A 26,206-nucleotide genomic window follows, 5' to 3' on the forward strand; every position below is an offset into this window, starting at 1 on the left:
AATGTTTTGTTGGGTGAGAAAATAATGCCAATAGTACTGACTGAGAATCTGCCAAAATAGCAATTTTCTGAACCTGATTTTCTCAGCACCATTGCAGCGCTCTTTTAATTGCTAATGCCTCGGCTGTAAAGATAGAACTAAAGTCCGCCACACGATGCAGCTGTGTATGACCAGTGGATGGTACATAAAAGGCAAAACCCGAGCTGTCCCTAGTCTTTGATCCGTCTGTGTATACTGCAACTTCATTATCCTGTGCTCCCAAAATGGACTTCAAGATCACATTATTTAAGGATGATAGATTTGAATACTCAGGAAATATGACCCTTGGTTTAACAATTAAGGTGTCATATTTGCATTCGTAAAGTGGGTATTTACTGTGGTTATGAATCCACTTTTCATAGGGGTACGTATCAATACAAGCATCAGCCAAAGGAGGGGAACGTTTTTTGACCAGTAACGATTGGTGAGATTTTCAATATTAACTAAGTTAATTTTATTAGACAAATACATATTACATGACCTATATTTAACCATATGTTTTGCAGCTAAATACTGTCTACGAAGATATAAAGGAGGTTCTTGTGCTTCAGCAAGAATTGCATGATTTGGTGATGACAACATCGCGCCCAAGCATAACTTAAGTGCTTTAGCTTGGATGCAATCCAATATGTTTAAGTTACTGGTAGAAGCTGATCCGTATAGTGTACACCCATAATCCACAATCGATATTATGTAAGCTCTATAGAACATGAGAGACGTATTAGGGTGAGCTCCCCAACTTTTTCTGCATATAACTTTGAGTAAATTTAGACCTTTCTCACATCTTTGCTTAATATAGCTAATATGATTGGTCCATAGCAATTTACTATCCAGGACAATGCCTAAATACTTATAACTAGTAACTGAAGGTATTGTATAATCATCGATAGTAATAAAATCTTGTGTCCGTAATCTGTGCCTAGTAAAGCACAGTTGGACCGATTTATCAGACAATATACTAAAACCAGAATAGGAAAGCCACCTCTTTAAACAACTCACAGCATGGTTCATTTTTTGCAAACAGAGATCATATGTCTTATGGGTGACATATAGACAAATATCGTCCGCGTACTGTATTATTTTAATATTGTCATCCAACAGATCATGCAAATCAGCTGTATATACATATATTGTTGTGATCTCATTTATTTATATGTGATGATATTCTTATATGTAATTTAATTTAATTAATGCATTAATGATAATCTAATTAATCAACCAGATCACATATCAATATGTTTTCAATCTCAGGGCGAATTATAAAATTACTTACTTACTTTCGTGACTTCTAAGTATTTCTCAGTGGTTCCTAATCGGGATAGGAAAAAATAAAATAATACACACATATGGATTACAATTATAAATCAAAATTTTGTTTATTTTATATAAATGGCAATTACTGCTTAATATTTGTTAGATCTTATATTTATTTAATACAAACATTTAAAAATGGGAATCTTATTTCCTTTTGGTTTCCAATTTAAAACTTTTATTAATAATGAAACTATTAGGATTTATTAGCAACAAATTGATTTAAGTTTGATGAAAATCTTCTGATATTAGCGATTATGTTCTTCAATTTTTAATGTGGTATTTAATACAAAAACCCATACATTCATGTCCTGACAAATGAGACTGACCTTTATCTGGTGAACTGCGAATGTCCTCACACAATACCCGTTTCCTCCTACCCTTGGTTGCGATGAAAATCTCGTCCTGGCCTCCAGTAATGTTCTCCTTTGAAAACTACCTCGTACAGCTCTCGTACCTGCTTTTCTCGTGATGCCGTGTTCTACCTTTTTCGAACCACTTCAATCAGCTACCGGGACACTCTTTGCTCAAGGAGATTCTTTTCTCTCGACTCGGCCTACTTTTCGTTCCCCTTGGGTACTCAACACTCACGGAACTACACCGGCTTTTTCAACTTCGTACACTACCGTCTACCACTCGACTTCTCCTCTCGACCGCTCAAAACATTCTCCTCTCTCATCCTCATTCATTTCCCTACTTTCTAAATATCCCTTCCAGATTCAAAAATCAACATTCCACCACAAATTTTAATTCGCCGTATTCCTCAATACCAACTTTTAATCTTTCTAAATATGTTTAATGGATTTCAAGAAAAAATAATCGTTTCCCAATTTAAACTTACTTTCTACTTTTTACAAAACTTAATGACCTATTATCTATTTCACTGAGTCTTATTTAGCGTAGGCTAATGATCGAATCTTCCGCGAACACTATAATGGCCCGCGTCACTCAAACTTGTTTGTCTTGGCGCATTGTTACCGAGTTTCGTCCGCTTCTTCGAATCACTTTCTTAAAAACTAAATATAATAATTTGTTGTATACAGGTTGTTCTAAATTTACATGCCCGTGGTTTAGAAAATTGAAGATCTTTTATATTAATTTAAATTTTGCTTATAATTATAAAATTTTAATTTTCATATCAAATAGGAATATAACAATATATATATATATATATATATATATATATATATATATATATATACATATATATATATATATATATATATATATATATATATATATTAAAAAGTAGAGGACTTAGAATAGATCCTTGAGGCAGACCATTGTATATAACGCGTGGTCCATGTAATATGTTATTGTGGTCTCGAACATATATTTTTCTATCCTTGAACATATACAAGATATTGGATAATGCTTTGGCATTAATACCCATTTGAATCATTTTCTTCAACAAAATATTCAAATATACCACATCATATGCTCCTTTTAAATCAATAAATAAGCAGAGCAAGTATTCAGTTTTTGAAAAACAAATTTGAATATCGGTCACTAAATTTGTTACAGCGTCTATAGTTCCATGACCCCTCCGAAATCCATATTGCGCACTCGGTAATAAAGCGTTACTTTCAACAAAATGTTCTAACCTAAGTTTGATCAATCGTTCAAACGTTTTTGTAAAGCATGACATTAAAGAAATTGGACGGTAAGATGAGGGTAAATTTAAGTTTTTGTGGTTTAGGAATGAGGCATATGATAATATCTTTAATTTGTTCTGAATAATCTTGCTTCATCCACCAATCATAAATATATTTAGTAAGTATAGCTTTGCAACCTGTGGAAGACTACATAAAATTTTGTAAGTGAAACCATCTAATCCGGGAGCCGTACTGCGAGAAGTTTTAAGTGCTAAATCAAGCTCAGAAATATTAAAAGATTTTGACATGTAATCAGACAGAGGAAGCGTTTTTTTGGAAAAGGATTTATTGCTAATAGATCTAACCACATCCCATATTTTTTTAATTGGTGTACTTTTATTCAGTTGATTTACGTATGATATGAAACTATTCTTGCGTTTTTGTGTAAAGAGTTGTTTAGTTTTAGCAGCTATATTTTGATAAGCTATGTAATTTTTAAAATTGGACAGTTTTTTGTATTTTTGTAAATATTCTTTGCGCTTCGATATCATATTTTTACATTCCTCATCCCACCAATAAGGCAGATTGGTACGTGGTGTAAATGGTTTTTTTTTCTGGCATGGAACCGGAAGCTGCCGAGGCAATTGAATCAAAAAGGAATGCTATTTTTCCGTATGGTTTTTAAAATTATTTAGTGAGGTTTTAGTAAAATTTGCTTCTATATTATTCTGAAAGAGTTGCCAATTTGCCCGTAAATCATTCCACTTAGTCGTGGGATTAATTAGAATTGACGAATAATTTGTCTGAATTTCAATAGTAATTGGGAAATGATCTGAACCCAGAGTATCCAATGTTACTTCCCATGATATTTTATCAGCTAGATGAGGATATATCAGCGTTTCCCAACCGGTGGGTCGCGACCCACTAGTGGGTCGCGGATAGGTTTCAGGTGGGTCGCAACTTGGCTCTTACAGTAGCTGAATAACGTAGATATATATCATCATGGGTGAGGGATGGGTCGCGAATATGAAAAAATATCAGAAGGTGGGTCGCCAGACATAAAAGGTTGGGAACCAATGGGATATATGATTGTTAAGTCTACTGCAGATTTACGACCGTTAGGTGACATTCGGGTAGGCGTACCATCATTTAGAGTTACTAAATCAAAATTGTCCATGGCTTCTACTAGAATTTTCCCATTCTTATCTAGAACTGGATCCCATGAGCTGTGGTGAGCATTGAAATCACCACAGAAAATGGTAAAGACAGCAAATTGTTCAAAAGATTAGACCAATCCTCTGCTTACTTTTATGTCTGGCGGTTTATAAATTGATACAATATTTACTTCTAATTTAGGAATATGAACTGCTCATACTTCTATACGAGAATTAAAGTTGTAATTAATAGGTATTTTTGTAAAGTTAAATTGTTTACTGATGTAAATGCCAACACCTCCATAACCATCATTCCTCAATTTTTGTATAGAGTTATAGCCTTTTAGACGGAAATCGTAAGCCGGTTTTAGCCACATTTCTGATAAGACTAAGATATCACAGTACGTCGTATTTAAAAAATGTAATAAACTCGCTTGATTCGACAAAAGAGATCTACAATTCCATTGTAGGATTCGAACTATGTTTTTATTGATTTGTTCTGTCATTTTGGGTTATGTTATAATTGCTATTTTCTAATATTATATCTTCACTATTGCTCACTTTATCAAATATTGAATTAATAAAACTAATAATATTATTATCATTTACCGATTTTGGATTTTTTATTGTGTCTATGACGAAAGTAGATATTTGGCTAATTATTTTCTCTTTGAATGTCATAAATTCGTCACGGTATTTTCAATTTTTGTAGAATGTAACTATCTTGTTGTGTTTCAGGAGAAACGTGCCAAAGACGTCAAAGTCACACTGACAAATATGCTATCTTTCATAAATATCAAAAGTCTTTTTGATTTTACTGCCGTAACTGGCCTACCTAGAGATGAACAAAAAAAGTTAAAAACATTGGGCTTTTTATATTTCGTTTATTTACTTATATATAGTGGATTGGAGTTTACTCTTACTTTTCTCACCCATCACCGATTTAACTATACTACCATGCAGCAAGGCTGGATGTTTTTTGTGATAGGTAAGTATTATAAGTATTAAAACAAGTGGTGCGAAAAACCTACCGATTATAACCTAAAACAGGTTTTTTACTCCTCAATAATTGGGTTTTTCGTTAATGTCCCGATTATAACCGGTTTTTTCTTGATAAACCTCGTTCGCGCGCCCTTTTAAAAATTACAAGAGTTGGCGCGCGGCGGCAGTTTAAAAAAAGTACAGAAATAGAATAATGTTCTAAAACACAATAAATCTTTCTCCTATTTCGAATTTTGTCGAGACATTTTATGGATCCTGGAAGAAGTTTTATCACATTTTTTGCTTTGAATTTACCTGATGTTACTGGAGTACGCTTCCAAATATTTTCGTCTTATTTGGCAATGTAGAATGAATAATCAGATCCTGTATTTCCATAGAATACAGATTTTGGAAATCTTCGTCTCCGGATTGTTCAGAGTCGTTGTTATAGTCTTCTAAATTTATTTCTTCAACCTTATCTTCGTTTTCATCGTTAAAGTTCACTATATCCTCGATATCTGACAAATTATCAGACAATTCTTGTAACTGTGTGGCCGTCAAATATGTTTTAGAATTGTCCGGAACACCAACAACTTTAAATTCTGTATTTCCAATGGTTGGCCACATAGATGGCCCTGTCATTTGCTATAATTAAGTCTTCTTCTGTACAGGTCTCTCTCATCTCTGTGCATGATAGTTGATGCCGGCTGGTCTGAACCGCGCCGCAGTCGCAGGTATCGTCCTCCTGGTATCCCCATTTTTTCAGGTTACTAGCACAACGTGAAACGCCGGGTCTTAGTCTATTTAGCGCTTTACAAGTCGGATACGGTAAATTGTGTCCAGCAGCCATTTCCTCCGAGGGCGGAAAATGTGTCGCGGTAGCTGACGCTTGCCATAGGTGTATTCGGCGCGTCTCTGGCGCTTCGGGGATGGATCTTGATGTTTTCAGGAAGCTTTTCCGAGATGTTAGTCTGCTTGGCTGAGTTTGGTGGTCATATAAGGGGTGTCTTCGGTCCGCCTCCTGCTTTTTTCGTTCTACCTCTGACGTGACCTTCCTCCTGATAGGTGGTGGAGCAATCCCAGCTATGGGGTATACCTCTTCGATTGGTGTCGGTTTCAGGCAACCCGATATTATACGAACCGTTTCATTTAGAGCCATGTCGACGTTCTTTGCGTGATCAGAGTTTGCCCATACTGGTGCTGCAAACTCCGCGGCCGAAAAACAATGCTAAGGCAGAAGTGCGGAGTGTGTGTGGTTGTGCTCCCCATTTTGTATTAGTTAGCTTGCGGATGATATTATTTCTGGCACTTACTTTCTTCTTGACATCTTGACAGTGGTATCGGAAAGACAGAGTTCTATCCAGACGGACGCCAAGGTATTTTGGCGTCTCGTTGTGTTTCAGCATCTGACCACGCCATTCCACTTCCAAGAAACTAATATAACAATTCCTTAAGTAATAAAATCAAATAAAATTCAAGGCTGATTTTACTCACATCGTCAGGCGCGCTTCGTAATGCTATTAATTCGTCACCTACCACTTCAACGTCGTACTGACAGCTAAACAAATCATAAACCAACACGGTATGTGCGTCGTAAGTTACCTTATATAGTCATTTGAAGGAATACGAGTAATACTTTACGAAATCTTGAATTTATTAAAAAGGCGGCATAAAGTACCGATAGCGCGCCCGCCGGAGGATTAAAGTAATAACCGGTAAAAACCGGATAAGTCACCTCTGGAAACTATAATCAATTCAGAGAAAAAATAAGGAAATTTTTCGCCACCGCGCTCGCGAATAAGAAATTTTAGGTTGCCCGAAACCTAAACCGATTTGACAACACTGATGACTGATTTATTTGTATTTTCGATCCTAATTGGCTAGTTCCAACTTCCAGTTCCCCATGCCACTACGCAGTAGTGGGGGAACGGAATTTATATATTGATTATCTTGGTATCGATGTATTCTTTCGATAGTATCGATATCGATAATATTGATATCGATTCGAATGGAGTATCGCAAACTAAAGTGCAGTGAAATCTTCTTCTGAAATGTACTCTTCTTAAATTTCCATAACCCACATCCACATGCATTTTTTCACTTTTACGTTACATTCTTTAATTATCTCATTCATGTAAATTATAAATAGTGTTGACTTAATCCTCCTCCTTGTCTCAGACCCTCGTTTGTAGTAAATGGTTTTAATGCTCTGTTTTGACTGATGATATAATTCACATTTTTGTTGTAAATGTTCTTAATTACCCTATCATTTTGTTACTAATATGTCTCTTCTCTAATATTTCCCATAATTTTTTTTCCTGTTGCTGATATTTTTCTATTATTTGTTTGATTTTGTAAATCTATGATCATGGGTGCTTCTGCCGTTTCTGAATCCGCTTTGTGATTCCTCGAGTCTGCTGTAAATTTTTCTAATTATTCTTTTGTTCAGTATTTTTTCGTATATTTTCATGGCAGATCTTAAGAGTGTTATTCTTCTGTAGTTGTTGCAATCCATTATATCGCCCTTTTTATAAATTGGCACTATCTGAGCCTTCTGCCAGTCCATCGGTATCTATTCTTCTCTCCATATGTCATTAAATATTTTTAGTATAGTCGGTTCGCTAAACTCAGACACAACTGGCTAGTGATTTTAGTAGGTAATTTTTTTGTTTTTTGACAATTTTGCCAAAATTGGCAAAATTACTAACTATTTAGTCATTATTAACTATTTAGTAATTACTTTTTTGCCAATTTTGCCAAATTGGCAAAATTACTTACTAAAATCACTAGCCAGTTGTGTCTGAGTTTAGCGAACCGACTTAATAACTCTCTAGCATTTTGTCCCATTTTTTTCATTATTTCACTGGTATTCTGTCATACCCAGGTACTTTTTCGTTTTTCATTTCTGCAATAGCTTCTTGCAGTTCATTTATGGTTATAGGATCTACATTATCATCTTCCATTTTTTGGTTCACCACGTTGTTTCCTTCGTGATTACAGTGAGTTTGTAGCATATCTTAAATATTCTCTCCATCTGTTCATTATTTCATTTTCTTTTTTCTTTTAGTTTTATTCTTTATGTTTTTTATATCTTTGTATTTTATATCTTTATATCTCATTGATTTTAAAACACCATATAAAAGTTTTTGATTCTCTTTACTGTTTCTTTCCATCTTTTCTCAAAATTCTGTCCATTTGTCCTTTTTTGCTTTTGTAACCAATTCTTTTACTAATTTCCTGTGTTTTTTATATTACTCATAGTTTTCTGGTGTTTGGTTTTGTAAATATATTTTCCAAGCAATTTTCTTTCTTTTAATTTGTTGTTTTATTTCTTCAATGAAAAAAATGAAGATAAATTGTAATAAATGAAAATGAAGGGTCAGAGGGAAAAACGATGAACGTCAATTTTTGGTCATTTTGCGATTGTTGTGCAATTTGTTAGCTTAGAAAGAGTACTATCAACCTGTGAATGGCCAAGGGGAAAGGACAATGAGAATCGTCTTAAAAACATGTCACAAGATTGGACGCAAGGGGGAAAACAATGGATATGTAACTTTGTTTCTCATTTTACTGAAAATGCTTCCAGTTAGACATTCATCGTTCTTCCCACTGACCCTTCAAATATTCAAAATTGCTAGAGAGAAATATCATCATCATCACTTAGCGCTACAACCCTGGGTGGGTCCTGGCTGACTGTACAACTTTCTTCCAATTTGTTCGGTCTTCCATCAACCTAGGGTCAAATGGGATGTTCATTTTTCGGAGATCTACTTGGATGTTATCTCTCCATCGCATTCTGGGACGTCCGAGTCGTCATTTGCCTGTAGGAATCTCCTCCCATACCAGTCTTACAAGTCTCTCGTTATGAAGTCTGTGCACGTGGCCTGCCCATCTTAGTCGCTGTGATTTAATTTCTTGGACAATATCAGTGCCATTGTAGAGTTCTTTTAATTCGAGGTTGGTTCTGATCTATACTGGTTTGTGTTAATGTCGTGGTGAGGTCCGAAAATTGTTCTAAGTATTTTTCGTTCAAAACGTCTGAGCTTTTCTTCGTTTGATTTGGTCATGGTCCACGTTTCGCAACCATATGTTAGTACAGGTCTGACGATGGATTTATAGATTTTGATCTTGGAACTTCTTCTAAGATTTTTTGATTTTAGAAGCTTATCCAGTGCGAATAGACAGCGATTTGCTGATTGGATTCTGTCTTTTATTTCTTCAGTAACATCGTTGTCAGCTGTGATTACGGCCCCCAGATACTTAAAACGTTGTACTCTTTCGAAACTGAAGGTGTTGACCGTCATATTTTGTCCTATCCTGTCTTTTCGTGTCGTTCTATTTATACACATATATTTCGTCTTCCCTTCATTAATCCTCAGCCCTACTTCGCTTGTTGCTCCTTCCGACTTGTTGCAAATGGCTTTTGTGGATAGGATGGAGTCTCCAATGAGATCAATGTCATCTGCGTATGCTAGTAATAACTTGGGACCTTGAACCGATAGCAGTTCTGTTTTTGTTTCGGCCGACCTCATGGCTTTCTCTAATACAAGGTTAAAAAGTAGTGGAGATAACGCATCACCCTGTTTGAGTCCACTGTTGATTTCGAAGCTGTCAGACAGTTTATTATTTACACGTACTTTTGATATTCCACCCTCCATACATACTTTAGTCATCCGAATGAGTTTCTGTGGTATTGAGAACTCCGCCAGGCATTCCATACTTGGCTTCTTTCTACGCTGTCATATGCCTGTCAAAAGTCTATGAAGAGATTGTGTATGGGTCTGTTATACTCCCATCCCTTTTCTAGAAGCTGTCTCAGCGTGAATAGTTGATCTATTGTGGATCTTTTTGCCCTAAAACCGGCTTGCTATTCTCCTAGGACATTTTCAGCATAAGGGGTTAGTCTACTAAGAATGATGTTTGAGAGGATTTTATATGCCGTGTTTAAGAGTGAAATTCCTCTGTAATTCGCGCATTTTGTTTTGTCCCATTTTTTGTGGATGGGCACTATGATGTTTTCCTTCCATCTTGCTGATATCCTTTCTTCTAACCATATCTGTGTTATTAATTAGTGGACTTGGCGATGTAGTGTTTCTCCACCATACTTCAGAAATTCTGCTGGTATCTCGTCCGTACCCGGCGCTTTGTGATTGTTCAGCTTATTTAAGGCCTTTCGGGTTTCTTCAAAAGAGGGATTTTCTACGGGCATGTCTGCTGTTATATAGATCTCTTCTTTGTGCTGTTCTTCCTGTATGATGTTTAGAAGGTCCCTGAAATGCCCTTTCCATTCTTCTGTTAGTTCTTTATCGTCGAATATCATATGGCCTTGATTGTGTCTCAGTGTATGAATAGAATTGGTTATATGTCTTTTCTCAGTGGAGATTGCTTTATAGAATTCTCTGGAGCCTGGTTTGGGTCGGTCTCTCTCCATAGCTTCATATTTTTGTTGTTCGTAGTTTCTTTCGAAGTCGTATTCCTTTTTACTTTTGTCTGTTTGTAGTTGTATCCATGTCTTCCTTACTGTTTGTCTTTTTTCCAGCTGTTTCCGACATTCATCGTCATACCATGTTTTTGCCCTCTTCTGCCTACTCCTTCCAAAGATCTTGTCAGCTGTCTTGGTTATTATTTCGGCAGTCGTTTCCCAGCTTTTCTATATCATTGTAAACTGTTTCAGAGTTCAAGGTTTGTTCAAGTTGTTCTATATATTTTTGATGTTTCTTTGTGTTCTGCATTTCGTCCATGTTCCATTGTGGGTTCATTGTTGTTTTCTTGTATTTGTGGCTAGATATTCTGGATTTGACTTTTGCTCTGACTAAGTAATGATCTGTGTCTCCGTCTATTCCTCTGAGGCTTATAGGCTCTGAGGTATAATATTGTTCCCATGTCGGGCATCTACAATGATGTGGTCAATTTGGTTTCGCGTAATATGGTCGTTTGAGATCCAGGTTTGCTTATGAATGTCTTTATGCGGAAACATAGTTGACTTTATTAACATATTATTAGCTACTGCAGTTTCTGTGAGTCTTAAGCCATTGTCGTTGGATATATTGTGAAGGCTGTGTTTACCGATTGTGGGGTGTAGGCTAGACTCTTTGCCTATTTTAGCATTAAAATCTCCGCAGAGTATGAGCTAGAGAGAAATATAGTTTGCTATTAAAATACTAAATGGAAGCACAGCATAGCTGGAAGTTGTGGAATATAGATACATCTTGGATAACCAGACTAATTAGTAAAATTGAAAACTAAACATGTAACTTTCACATTTGCAGATGATAGTCCGAGTCTCCAGAGTCCTGCAACAGTTGCTCTGTTCATCATCATCAGTGGTGCTACAGCCCTAGTTGAGCCTCGACCTACCCCAGTCTATTTCGCCAGTATGTCCACCGCCAAGCGTTGTCAATTTGCTGCGCCGACCTTCTCGTCCAGACCGTGCCTCCTTCTCATTCTTTGTCCACGTCTACTCCTAGGTAGCGCTAATAGGGTTCTTCTGGGTGGGTAATTTTCATTTGCTCTTGACATATGTCCAGCCCATCTAAGCCTACCTATTTTTATGAAAGACATTGCATCTGTACCATTTATTATTTCTATATACTTCTCGTATAATTCGAAGATATATCGCCATTCTCACAGATTACGCCCATTACTCTTCTTAGTATCTTGTTCGAAGGCGAGCAGATGGTGTATATAAGATTTGGAGATGATCCATGTTTCTGACCCATGTGTCAGAACTGGTTGAATGAGTGTTCTATATATTGTTAGTTTGGTTTTTTGGCTTAAATTTCTGTTTTTTAGCTGCTTGTTTAGTCCAAAATAACATGTGTTCGCTAGCAGTATCCTTCGTTTTACATCCCCAGATGTGTCATTATGGCTTGTTATGAGAGAAACCAGATAGATACATTATTTACGACCTTAAAATTATAGTGGTCGGTATAGTGGTATGGTGGTTCTGAGTTTCTAGTTATATTTCTGGTATTTGGAATCTATGCCAACATTTTGGTTTTTTTCTAGTTTATTTTAAGGCCCATACATTGTGAGGCCGTTAAGAAGGTGGAAACCATCTCTTTCTGGTGGAAATCATCTCTCGAGGACGAGAAAGTCCTCGTGTGGTGCGTGCAGTCAAATCCAAATAATCAGCTTAGGCCATAATCTGCGTTGACTTACTAAATATGTTTCCCCTATTGTGTAACTCTGCTTCTCTTGTAGTCTTTTCTAAAGCTATATTAATGAGAAGGCACGCCAGCGCGTCTCCCTGTCATAACCCTGCATTATGTTTGAACGACTTGTGACAGATTGCCTTGTGTTTGCACTACGCAGATCATTATTCATAGTCGTTTTTACAAGCCTTATTAATTTATCGGAAATCATTCACGGCTTCATATAATTTACATCTTATCATACGCTGATCTAAAGTCAACAAAGAGATGAAACCTATCAATATTAAATTCATTAGTTTTTTCTAATAGTCCAAGAGCTGGGAGCGGAGTTTGTTCGTGATAAATAATATTGACAAACTATACGGGGATATGTTGAATTAGTTGTATATGTTACAGTTCAAGTTGATTATCCAGTTGGAGTTGACTTTTCCTAGTTAGAGTCAACTCAAACGGCTGGTTTCAGGAAAGTTGATTATAAATGTAAAATGTAGATTTTTATTCAACATTTACTGGTAAAAGTAGACTCCAACTAGTTAAAGTATACTCTTCCCAATGCCATTTAGTATAAGTTGATTCACACAAAGAACCGATTCTATTAGAAATTAAATAATGTTACTGGATATTAGGCCAGGAACTGAAGCATTTTGGCTCGCAATTTTTTCGTCCAGCATGGATTTACTTGAAATTTTCACAAAAGGTAGGGAATAGCCCAAGGATCATTTTCTATATCATGCCGCTGTACGATAAAACTTTAGGGTGGTTGCCACCTCATCTCGGGGACGGGAATTTTTTATTACATTTTAACCATGGAAATCAATAGAATGTACCTGATTCTAAGAAAAAGATGTTCTTTGCGTTTTCTTCGTAAAACTAATTTTTGGTTTTTTTAGAATAACTCAAAAATATTTATTTAATCAAAAAACTGTAGCTTTAAAAATTGTATCCTTTAGAAACACAAAATCCTCTTTTATAATTTTTCTGCAACCAATACAAACTGAGATACGGCATGTTAAAGGTTAGCTTTTTTCGTCAAATGCATAATTTGAAATATTCAAACCCAAATAACGGAAAACCTTTGCATTTTTCGAGAACGACTTACAGAATATTTTTTCAAGTATACAATTAGACCTTTAAAAAAAAGTTTTTAGTTGAAAAATTGAGCGACTTATGCTCAAAATAAAATCGCTACCTACTTTTTTCTACGAAAAAATCAGTGAAAACATCCCCCTAACTATCCTCATAATTAAAATTGATTTTCGGCCTTGTGTAATTATTTTTATATACAGAGGGACTAAATTATGGAATAAATTCATTTTCTCTAAAACGGACAACTTTAGAGAAAAATCCCGAAACAGGTCGATTTTTATTTTTAAATTTCAATTTTTTGGCATATATTTCATACTAGTGACGTCATCCATATGAGCGTGATGACGTAATCGATGATTTTTTAAAATATGAATAGGGGTCTTGTGGCAGCTCATTTGAACGGATGTTCAATTCTCTATTCAGTAATATAAAGAATAATATTATTTATACAGGGTGGCAAAATAAAAAAAATTTGTATTAAATTGGAGTTTAAAGATAAAATGATTTTTTGCAATTTCGTAATTTTTATCCTTTTCTTCAAAATATGTCCGAAAATATTGGAGATACGAAAAAAATGATAGGGTACTAAATTGAATCTTCTTTGAAAGACAGAAAAGAAGAAACATCTGCTCATGTGTTTGCGTATGTGTGTATATTTATTTGATTCCTCGTCAGTGTGTTCTACAGTTCGAAGTAAATAACATGTCCTCTGACAGTTTTTGTAGAATTATTCAATATAACCCCAATTATTGAAATTGCAATCCCACTTGTTCTGGGTGCTCGAGGGATGATTGCAACAATAGCCCACCACTTATAGAAAAATATGAAGATGACATCGTTCTCGATGAAGATGACTAAAAAACTACTTCTATTTTTATTTGTAAATTCGTATTTTTGTGTAATTAAATGGTTTTGTACATAATTCTACTTTTTTTTTCTGTGTAGATTTACTAAATTGTGTAAATTACTTATAAAAATTGAAATGTTATTAAGGGTGATTTTTAACGGTTGAAATATTGTGATATTATATCCTAAAGCATAAAACAATCATTATTTAACCAATCAAAACCAAATTTTACCCATGTTAAGGTTTTTATATAATTTTTGAAAATAAGGGGTGATTTACACCCATAAAAATAATAAACGCCCTTGAGCATGATATAGGATAGAATATAAAGTACAGGGCGAGATGATCCTAATCCCAAATTTTTAGGCAAATCGGTGCCAGCCGAAATCATTCTTTTTATACAGGGTGTTTCATTGGGAAACGGAAATACTTTAATTGTGAATAGAGGTCACCGAGGTGGTTCTAGGTATACTACATTTTTTGCCCTACCGACTTTTATAACCGAGTTACAGGGTGTTTTATCGATTTTGCCAATTTCTTTCCTAAGCCATAACTTTAGAACCACCCTGTATATTTTTTTGATATTTGCTACACATGTGTCTCATCCAAAACCCAAACGACCGACATATTAATCACAAGAAAAATCCAGGTCCGGATTAACAAAAAATTATAAAGTAATTGTGACCTTAAAACAACACCCTGTATATTAAAATTCTGAAAATCTGTTTGCATATTTGAAAAGAGCACAAAAAACTAAGTCTAATCGTCCGCTTTAATTTTTCGGCCAGACAATTTTATGACTTTAATTTTAAAATTATATTGGATTTTTTAAGAACTCTGACATTAAAAAGAAGGTATTATTAACTTTTAATTGTAAATTATTAAAGCTATTGAATAAATACTTATTTTAAAATTAATCAATACTTATTTACCACATTGGAACGACCCAATTATTAATCACAAGAAAAATCCAGGTCCGGACTAACAAAAAAAAATAAAGTAATTGTGATCTTGAAACAACACCCTGTATATTGAAATTTTTAAAAAATTTTTGCACATTTGAAAAGACCACAAAAATCTGAGTTTATCGGTTTGCTTTAATTTTTCGTGAAGGAAATTTCATGACTTTAACTTTGAAATTAAATATATTGATAATTTTAAGAACCCTAAAATTAAAAAGCAGATTTTTAAAGCACTTTTAACAATAAATTATTAAAGTTATTAAATAAATACCCATTTTAAAAATAATCAATACTTATTGACGACATTCGAATGACCCACTTACAAATCACAACAAAAATCCATGTCCGGATTAACAAAACAATATAAAGTAATTGTAACCAAGAAACAACACCCTGTATATTGAAAATTTCAAAATTCGTTTGCACATAGGTATGAAAAGAGCACAAAAACTAAGTTTAATCGTTAGCTTCAATTTTTTGGCCAGACAATTTAATGAATTTAATTTTGAAATTATGTCGAAATTGGGAACTCATAATAAAAATTTCGATATAATTTCAAAAGTAATGTCATTAAATTGTCTGCACAAAAAATTAAAGCGGGACATTAAACTTAGTTTTTCGTGCACTCTTCAGGTGTGCAAACGTATTTTAAAAATTTCAATATACAGGGTGTTTTTTCAAGGTCAGAATTACTTTGTATTTTGTTGTTAATACTGTAATAAACGAGCGTTCGGGTATTTATATACGACTTTATTATTTATTTATACAAGTTTACTTTACAAACTTTAGCTTAAGACTAAACTTTATTTACAAATATGCCCGTATTTATACCCAGTTGTTATTCTGGAACAATCGACGCCCATCTCTAGCTATCAGCGTGTTCCGCCTACGGGTCGTACGTTCGAGAAGTTCCTCCTCCTTTCCGCCGAGGCCTAGATCATTCGATGACGTCATTCTCGAGGTATTTACTGTTATACGGCGGTCGGCCAAGATTACTCTTTTGTTACACTGCTCCCCTCTTAAGATCTGAGCGTCCCGATCAGCAACTCTAGATGAAGGCCCAGGATGGCGGAATCTACACGACTCTCCAGCTCTGCATACACCCTTCAAGAAGAAATAGCAGTCTACTGTCTTTGAAGGGTATGACATCTTCGGGTTCATGCAACACACAGTAATTCGTACGCCAGTTTCTCTGAAGATCACTTCAAGCATGCTTCTCACAATCTTCCAATCCAGATTTTCTACTGCATGGCCTATTTTTGGTATAGCCAATTCTTTGATGTCATAATTACACACGATTTTCTTCAAATTAGTTAGAGCACGCCATATGTTCTCGTAGCTTGGTGTGTCCGTATAAGACTTCCTGGTCACTATATACAGCAAAGATCGAGGACCATCTTCCAATCGCAATACTCTTCCAATTTTAGGTTGTTGATTCCTTAACTCGTCCAGGCGGCCGAACTTTCTATTGAATACGGACGAGATTCCTTTAGTCATCTCGAGGTCTTGGGCAACACAGTGGGCTAGAGAGACGTTTTCTGGAACACCAAACAGATCTTGCTGAACTTCTGTGGTCACGCCGAATCTAGCACTCTTTCTTTCTGCGTAATTTGACATAAATTCCTTAAAACTTGGCTGTGGTGCATCTTTCATCTCCTGTTGGAGGACTCGGGCTTCCTCTGTTTCATTTGAGCCAGCATATGGTGCAAGACGATTTATGTGAATAACTTTTGGTTTACCGTTTGGTAACTTCTTAATTCTGTATATTACGTCATTTATTTTCTTCTTAACTTCATACGGACCTTCCCATTGTCTTTGCAGTTTAGGACACAGGCCTCGACGACGTTGTGGATTATAAAGCCAGACAAGATCACCTACTTCGAAGCTTTCATTCTTGCAGCGAGAATCATATTGATCTTTCATTCTGTCACTGGCTATCTGGATGTGTTGTCGGGCAAGTTCATGAATGTTGTTCATTCGTAACTTCAGGCGGTCTACGTATTCTTCGCCTGCAACATATTCCTCGGAAGGTCTGTAGCCAAACTCTAGGTCGCAGGGCAAACGAACTTCACGACCCAACATCAGGCAGGTTGGTGTTTGACCTGTAGTTTCATTCACGGCCGAGCGGTAGGCCATCAGGAATAAATGAATGTGTTGGTCCCAATCTCGCTGATGTTCAGATACAACTTTGGACAAGTGTTTACCCATCGTTCGGTTCATCCTCTCGACCATTCCATCTGATTGAGGATGCAGGGGTGTTGTTCTGGTCTTATTGGCACCAATCAATTTACAAACGTTTTGGAAAAGAGCTGACTCAAAGTTTCGCCCTTGATCGGAGTGGATCTCCAAGGGAACACCAAATCGGCTGAAGAATTCTTTAACAAGTACCTCTGCAACGGTAGCAGCTTCTTGATTCGGTAATGCATAGGTCTCGGTCCATTTCGTAAAATAGTCCGTGGCTACCAGAATGTATTTATTTCCAGCATCGGTTTCTGGAAATGGACCTGCAATGTCGATTGCTACTCTTTCCATAGGACTTCCAACATTGTACTGTCTCATGGGTGCTCTCTTTTTACCAACTGGACCATTACCGGATGCACACAGTTCACATTTCCGGCACCATCTTCTTACATCATCTTTACAGTTCACCCAATAGAACCGTTCTCGAACCTTTTGCAGAGTCTTCGTAATACCAAAGTGTCCACCTGATGTACCGTCATGTAACTGACGCAATACTTCTGACACTTTACTTTTAGGTACAATCAACTGAAGCTTTGATTCTGTACCATCATCGTTCTCAAAGGTTCTGTACAGAAGATTATCTTTTAGTACGAGGCAATTCCATTGGCTCCAGTAGGCCTTGAATTCTGGACTACATGCACTAATGTTCTGCCAACTAGGTCTCTCACCTTGTCGCATCCAATCCAATACTCTTTTTATACATGGATCATCCTCCTGGGCGTCTTGTAACTGTTGGGGCTGCCATTGCTCATTAACGACGGTAGTTCGTCTCACAGGGCAAAGCTGTTCCTCTACTTTAAGCCGGTGATTACAACTTTCACCGCATGGCCGTATCGAGGAAGCATCTGTATTTGAACGAACTCTTCCAGCCCTCTTCACGCGTCTCTTCGGCATCGTGTCACGAATCACCTTCCGTACCATTTCCACCAAACGTTCATCTTTTCTCTTATCGCCTTTTTCCACGGCTATTACTCGATTGTTTCGTGAAGCTTGGCTAGCTGCTTCGTGTTCCAAGGCAAAAGCAAGTGCTTCATCTAAAACTTTCGGTCTTGCTAGTCGTAAAGCTTTCTGTAGTTCACTATCTTTCAGCGACAACACATCGCACGAGCGTACAACACGAGCCACATCTGCTTCAAATTCTTGCAGATTCTCACTTGCTCGTTGACTTCTACTTCGCAGTTGTGCTTTGTATACTTGTTGTAGATGGGCATCTCCATAGCGTTTTTCTAGACGAGTGAATAAGGTCTGGTAACATTTTTCTTGACCCTTAGGAATTGATCTTAATATATCTGCAGCATCACCTCGCAAAGCAGCAGTCAAGGAAACAGCCTTTTCCTGTTCGGTCCAATGATTGGCGGTCGCAATAGCTTCGAATTGTCTAAGGTATATGGACCAAGAGGACTTTCCATCAAATGGTGGTAATTTGAATCTCATATTATGCGACATTTCGTCTCTCGGTAGTTCATCTTTCACTACAGGATCTAAAGCTACTGCATTAACTGACGGTTGCACTTTTGTATCGGTTATCATGCTTTCTAATTCTTTGATATTCTCTTCTACGGCCAAAACTACTGCATTAACTGAAGGTAGAACTTTCGTATTGGTTACCATAGTCTCTAGTTGTTTGATCTTCTCTTCTAACGTTTCTTTATTGTCGTCTACACTTTTCTGTATCTTATCGAATGTTCTAGAAACTTATTCAAATTTCTCATTGTTCTGTTTACAAACTTCTTCAAGTTTTTCGTTGTTTTGTCTACAGACCTCTTTAAAAGTTTCATCAATCTTTTGAGAAGTCTCGTCGAATCTTTTAGCAACGTTTTCGAATTTCTCGTCGCTTTTTCTAGAAGTTTCATCGATCGTTTCAGAAACAGTTTTTAATTTCGATAAGATTGCTTGTTCTGCTGACTGGAAGTGGAACGTCTTTGGGTCTTCTCCGTTCTTCGTGAGGACATCCTCGAGTCGTGCTTGTAGTACTATCTTGAGCCCACTGCTGTCCAGATCCCGTTCCTCTAGCTGTTCACGGAGCTGTTTTACTGTAAGTTCTTGTAGCAACATCTTTGGTCGGCACACACGTACTTTCCAAAATGTCTTTTAACAGTCTTTCCGAATACCGAACAATCAACGCACTTTAACTATTCCCGACGAATAAAGTCCAAAAGTCTTTCCGAATATCGAACAATTAACGCACTCCGGTTATTCCCGACGAATAAAGTTCAAAAGTCTTTTAAAGTCTCTCTGTAATTCACTTATTTATATCGCACTAAGTTTACCGAACACCGACACCAACTGTAATAAACGAGCGTTCGGGTATTTATATACGACTTTATTATTTATTTATACAAGTTTACTTTACAAACTTTAGCTTAAGACTAAACTTTATTTACAAATATGCCCGTATTTATACCCAGTTGTTATTCTGGAACAATCGACGTCCATCTCTAGCTATCAGCCTGTTCCGCCTACGGGTCGTACGTTCGAGAAGTTCCTCCTCCTTTCCGCCGAGGCCTAGATCATTCGATGACGTCATTCTCGAGGTGTTTACTGTTATACGGCGGTCGGCCAAGATTTCTCTTTTGTTACAATACTTACCTGGATTTTTCTTGTGATTAGTAAGTAAGTCCTTCTAATGCTGTAAATAATAACTGTTTATTTTTAAAATTAGTATTTATTCATTAACTTGAATGATTTTATAATTTTTTGTTAATACGGACCTGGATTTTTCTTTTGATTAGTATGTCGGTCGTTTGGGTTTTGAATAAGAGATATGTGTACCAAATATTAAAAAAATATACAGGGTGGTTCTAAAGTTATGGCTTAGGAAAGAAATGAGCAAAATCTATAAAACACCCTGTAACTCGGATATAAAAGTCGGTAGGGCAAAAAATTTAGTATACCTAGAACCGCCTTGGTGACCTCTATTCACCATTAAAGTATTTCCGTTTCCCAATGAAACACCCTGTATACAGTGCTAGTCAAAAGTCCGTACCCCCCCCCTCGTATCTTTTGAAAGGTTATACCTATAATAGTGAAATTTGGAGGGAGGAAATAAACGGACGTAAGCTTCTTAACTAGTCATGACAGGTGACGTAATAGTGACAGATGACGTTACAGAGCCACTGTGACCGATAATTTTAAATGGGATCTTATGGCAAGTGATACCTCGTTTGAAAGGTATTGAAAATACGTATTCAGTCATGCTAATTTTGTTTAAGTTTAAGTTAATTTTGATGAATAAATCAAATAAATATAAAATTATAGTTTCGCATTTAATTAATAAAAATTCAAAATTCCGCCTATGATTACTTGTCAAAAAGGTTGACGTTGACGTAAAAACTACTAGAGAATTGAAAAACGTCAACTTTTTTGACAAAAAAACCATATGCGGACTAGTTGATTTTAATTTTGGTGAATAAATAAAATAAATATAATATTGTAGTTTCGCATTTAATTAATAAAAATTCAAATGTCCGCATATGGTTTTTTTGTCAAAAAAGTTGACGTTTTTCATTTCTCTAGTAGTTTTTACGTCAACGTCAACCTTTTTGATAATCATAGGCGGATTTTGAATTTTTATTAATTAAATGCGAAACTATAATTTTATATTTATTTCATTTATTGATCAAAATTAACTTAAACTCAAACAAAATTAGCATGACTGAATAGGTATTGTGGCACAGTGGCGCTGTAAAGTCATCTGTCATTGTTACTTCACCTGTCATGAGTACTTAAGAAGCTTACGTCCGTTTATTTCCTCCCTCCAAATTTCACTATTATAGGTATAACCGTTCAAAAGATACGAGGGGGGTACGGACTTTTGACTAGCACTGTATATAGCTCCAACAAGGGTGGTTTTAGGCATGATACTATAAATAATACTTTATTTATAGTATCATGGTTTTAGGAGTTAAAATATTATATTATATCCTAAAACAAAACAATCATTATTTAATAATAAAAATCAAATGTTGACCATACTTAAATTTAAAATGTTATTTTATAATTTTTTTACAATTAGGGGTAGTTATCACCCTTAAAAAACCAAAAGTGTACAACGGCTCAATATAGAAAATGAACTAGAGGGTGAAATGAGCCTAATCCCAAATATTTTGTACAAATCGATGCTGGACGAAACAATTGCGAGGTTTTACCATTTTTTTCAGCTTCATTTCCTGGCCTATATGTTCAAATTATGATAAGTAGTTGAAACGGTCAAAACAAAGAGACGCACAGTCATTAAAAAAGCACGTGAGAGTATACTCGTATAATCAACATTTACTGAATCGATCCAGGAATAGTCAACTCCAACTAGTAAAAGTTAAATTGAATTTTTAAAATCAACTTTTACTGCTCGTTTTAGTTGGAGTTGACTCGAATTAGGAATAGTCAACTCTAACTGAAAATTTACTTGAACTGTAACATATACATGACTTTCCCCTACGGGCAGAACCAGAGTCGGGGACGAGGGTAGTTATAAGGGGTCAAAGTCGCGGTTTTTATTATTTTTTTGTGACGCTCATTATCGAGATAGTGCACCTAATTTGGGAATAAGTAGGTCATGACGTAACTAATCAAAAGCTCCAGCTCCGTGGGGACAAAAGGGTGGCTAGCAGGGGTGAATATAAAAATTATAAAGGGTTTTTTGTGACATCAGTGATTTAGATAGTGCACCAAAATTTGGTAGTAAGTAGATCATGACGTAACTAAGCAAAATCTCCAGGGGCGGACACTGCATGGAGGACTAAGGGGTGGTCGGCAGGGGTGAATATAAAACTTATAAGGGTTTTTTTTGTGACGCTCGTGATCGAGATAGTGCACCAAAATTTGGGAATAAGTAGATCATGACGTAACTAAGCAAAATCTCCAGGGGCGGAACGCTGCGTGGGGAACAAAGAGGTGGCGGGCAGGGGTAAATATAAAAATCATGAGGGGTTTTTTGTGACGCTCATGATCGAGATAGTGCACCAAAATTTGGGAATAAGTAGATCATGACGTAATTAAGCAAAATCTACAGGGGCGGAACGCTGCGTGGGGGAGAAAGAGGTGGCGGGCAGAGGGGTGAATATAAAAATTATAAGGGGTTTTTTGTGACGCTTATGATCGAGATATTTTGGAATAAGTAGATCAAGAAGTAACTAATCAAAATCTCCAGGGGCGGAACTTTGCGTGGGGGACAAATGGGTAGTGGGCAGGAGTGAATATAAAAATTATAAGGACGAACGTCACAAAAAACCAATAATAATTTTTATATTCACCCCTGCCCACCACCCCTTTGTCCCCCATGCTGCGTTCTGCCCCTGGAGATTTTGCTTAGTTACGTTTTGGTGCACTATGTCGATCATGAGCATCACAAAAAAACCCTTATAATAATTGTTATATTCACCCCTGCCCACCACCCCTTTGTCCCCCACGCAGCGTTCCGCCCTTGAAGATTTTACTTAGTTACGTCACGATATAATTATTCCCAAATTTTGCTGCTCTATCTCGATCATGAGCGTCACAAAAAACCCCTTATAATTTTTATATTCACCCCTACCCGCCATCCCTGTGCCCCCACGGAGCTGTCCGCCCCTGGAGATTTTGCTTAGTTACGTCATGACTTAGTTATTCCCAAATTTTGGTGCAATATCTCGATCATGAGAGTCACAAAGAAAAATAATAACCCCGACTTTGACCCCTTATAACTACCCTCGTCCCCCACTCTTGGTTCCGCCCGTAGGGGACAGTCATGTACACAACTGATTCAACATATCCCCATATAGTTTGCCCATATTACTTATCACGAGCAAAATCCGCTTCTATCTCTCCGACTATAAGATTTGATGTAGCACAAAGAGCTGATTAATTGTTGGCCTACATGTACTCGCAGTTGCTCTATTATTGGTCACACTAACAGATATCCAAACCAACCAAAAATATGTTTACATTAGATTAATAGATTCCAATTATACAAATATAAAAGTCTTTCTTTCCTTAATAAAAACAATTTTTAGGGCTAACAATGTCTGTGATACAAGGTATTTATGTGAGAAGAATACATCCTAGTAAAATTAAGTCAATAGCCATAAAGGGATTGTGGTTAATTATTCCGTCCTTTATATGTGTTGGAATAGCATTTGAATTTTTCGTTCTGTATTTGGGACTACTACTGTTTGCTATTTGTAAGTATATCTCAGGTTTTATTTCTCTAGGAGTAAACATTGAAGGTGCTGGTATTTTGTCAGTTATGAGTATTAAGGCAAAAGCAGCAAGTATACAATAAAACTGACAACTGACTTTTCTCTCACTAGCTGTAACGGAGCAAGAAACCAAACATGCAGTTATCATTAACAAAAAGTTACACTGTGTCATGAACCGTTATTTATATTGCAGAACGACTCGTGAAGGAATCCGAAAAATAAAAGAGAATGGTGGTTTCCTGTTTCTTATCTAGAAGCATGCTCTTGGCTGGACATTAAACTAACAATAAAAGTGTCATATTACTCAACATAAGCCAATGTTAAGAATAGTCGTAGTGGATCTAGATTTTACCTCAGGGGTATGTTGTTCGAAAATTGTTTATTTATGTTATTTTTCAATGGAAAAATTGAAGAAAGCCGAAAAAACACAAAAAAAACATATACACATGCAATTATATGACACATCTCTCTTGGACATTGGTATTTGCTTCTGGTCAGGTAGAATACTTACGCTACTGCGGATCAACGACATACCTTTTATAACAAACTGCTAAAGAGGTACTCAAAAACGACACAATCCAAAACTGGAAGACAATTGTTAAGTCTCTGTCTGTCCTTTTTACTTTATATTAAAAGTTTCCTTAGATAAACTATCTAAAGTTAATTGTGTTTTAAAAAGAGTAAGATAATTCCTCTATACTTAGCATAAGGTTTTCTATTTCGACCTTAGGCTATGCGGGGAACTGTAAACTGAACAGGACTTCGCGCTGGACAAACTGGATGGAGAAGTTCTCATCGCCGATATGGCGCATCCCAATGGCCGATAAGGAACGTCCCATGGATATAAACAGCCACAGATTAACTGAAACCATAACATAGGGGCTGCAGCTATTATGTCATTAATTGTAGATTTATTGATTGAACATGACACACACAAGCTAGCGCACACACACACACACACACAGTATATTCAATCGAGAACTCGCCAGACAACTGCAACTAATGCGCTCCCAATCCTAAGATGTAAAACACCATCGTATTCATGGGATGCTTGGCACAAAGGGAAAAATGTTGCCTAAGCAATGCCCCAGAGAGCTGGCGAATATAGTCTTTCTACGGTAGCTGGCAACATATCGTCCCAACTCGTGGGAATAAAACTGACACGGAGACAAACTAAGGAGCAGAATAAAGCTCACAAATAACTTTACATGTGAGTCTACAAATAAAAACAAAAGTAACAAGTAGAGAAACGACTCAGATCGCGGACTTTGCCTTTGACCTAAATAGATCGCAATAACCTCAATAGGGTTACACAGGGGAGCCTTCAGCAGAACTTAATATTGCTTCGATATAAGAGTTCTGGATACACCATGGCCAGATAAAGAATCTATCGGGTGTTGTGCAATTAATGTAAGATGTACAATAATCCAATTGGTCGCAGTGCCACTGCTGTACAAGAGATGGCTACCATAGAAGAAAAAATACAATTTTTTTTGGTTGTTTTTACTTAATACTAGAAGAGAAAACAAATTCCTTCAACTGTCAATATGCTGTCACTAAGTTTTTTTAAACGTTTTATAATTTTTTGTTCGTTTTATTGATCTTTAAACAAGTGTAACCATTTTGTTTTTATTTAAAATTTCTTGTAGCAACAGCAATGGTGGTTCCAAGTATAATGACAATGGCGTCGGAATATGGCACGGAGCAGCAAAAAGGAACAGTTATGGGTATTTTCAGATCTCTAGGGGCTCTATCCCGTGCTATTGGACCAATTTTGGCAAGCGTGGCATTTTGGAGCGTAGGCTCTAAAATTACTTACTTAACAGGTGCAGTTCTGTTAGTTTGGCCCGCTGTGACTTTAAAACGAATAAGATGAATTGTTAAAGACTTATTTTATTTATTATAACAGTTTTTTATAAAGTTATTATATTTTTAATTGATTTTTATTTCTCAAAATGCTGTTTCCTTCAAAGCAAACTCGGAAAAAGTATTGATAAAATTAAGAATGTAATAATGAACAATGTACACAACAACACAAGTGAACAAAAATCGTAAAGAGATGAGAGCACGACGATAAGTCAGAGCTGCTGTCTACAAACTTTTTCGGAGCAAGATATTGTTACTGGCCTACAAAGCAGAGGTTATAAAACCATGAATGAGGTTAACAATCTTAAAGGGAACACTAAACAGCCATTAGATAGGTTTATATGTTGACTTTCAGACATGACCATGTTAGTAACATTTATGGACTTTAGATCCAGCCAGATAAAAGCTCTAAATTAGTACCGTAATGCAAAATATTCCAAGTATATATTGTCGTGCTACAGAACCGACATGTGTTATTATAGATGCACAACGAAAAACATCTGACTAAAGGTTGTGATAGGCCCACAAATGTAGAACCAAAATGTGGTCGTTGTGGCGAAAATGCTGCCAACTATAGAGGATGTATCATGCAAACATGCACAAATAGAAATCTTAACGAATCAAAGGTATCAAATCGCCCAGAAAGAAGAGCTGTACTGGAAAAGAAATAAAATAGACAAAGACAAAGCTAGAAAACAGACTGAAAAGAAGAAGTACAGTAAAAACCGACAAAAGAACCAGTCCCAACGTTACAGCTGTTGAATTAAAAAAAATTGAACGAAAGAGCTACTCAC

At 36.2% G+C, this 26,206-nt stretch overlaps 1 protein-coding gene across 1 annotated transcript in view; it reads left to right on the forward strand.

Annotated features, from left to right (window-relative positions):
• LOC126878676 (major facilitator superfamily domain-containing protein 10) overlaps positions 1–25,482 on the forward strand; it is a 65,409-nt gene extending 39,927 nt beyond the window's left edge. The window contains exons 4-6 of the mRNA XM_050641528.1: positions 4,838–5,087; positions 23,361–23,528; positions 25,196–25,482. Of these exons, the coding sequence (XP_050497485.1) occupies positions 4,838–5,087; positions 23,361–23,528; positions 25,196–25,422 (645 nt within the window). The 3' untranslated portion in view covers positions 25,423–25,482. The remainder of the gene's footprint in view (positions 1–4,837; positions 5,088–23,360; positions 23,529–25,195) is intronic.
• The last annotated feature ends 724 nt before the right edge of the window (positions 25,483–26,206 follow it).

Source organism: Diabrotica virgifera, chromosome 10 (genome assembly GCF_917563875.1).
Source record: "Diabrotica virgifera virgifera chromosome 10, PGI_DIABVI_V3a".
NCBI lineage: Eukaryota > Metazoa > Arthropoda > Insecta > Coleoptera > Chrysomelidae > Diabrotica > Diabrotica virgifera.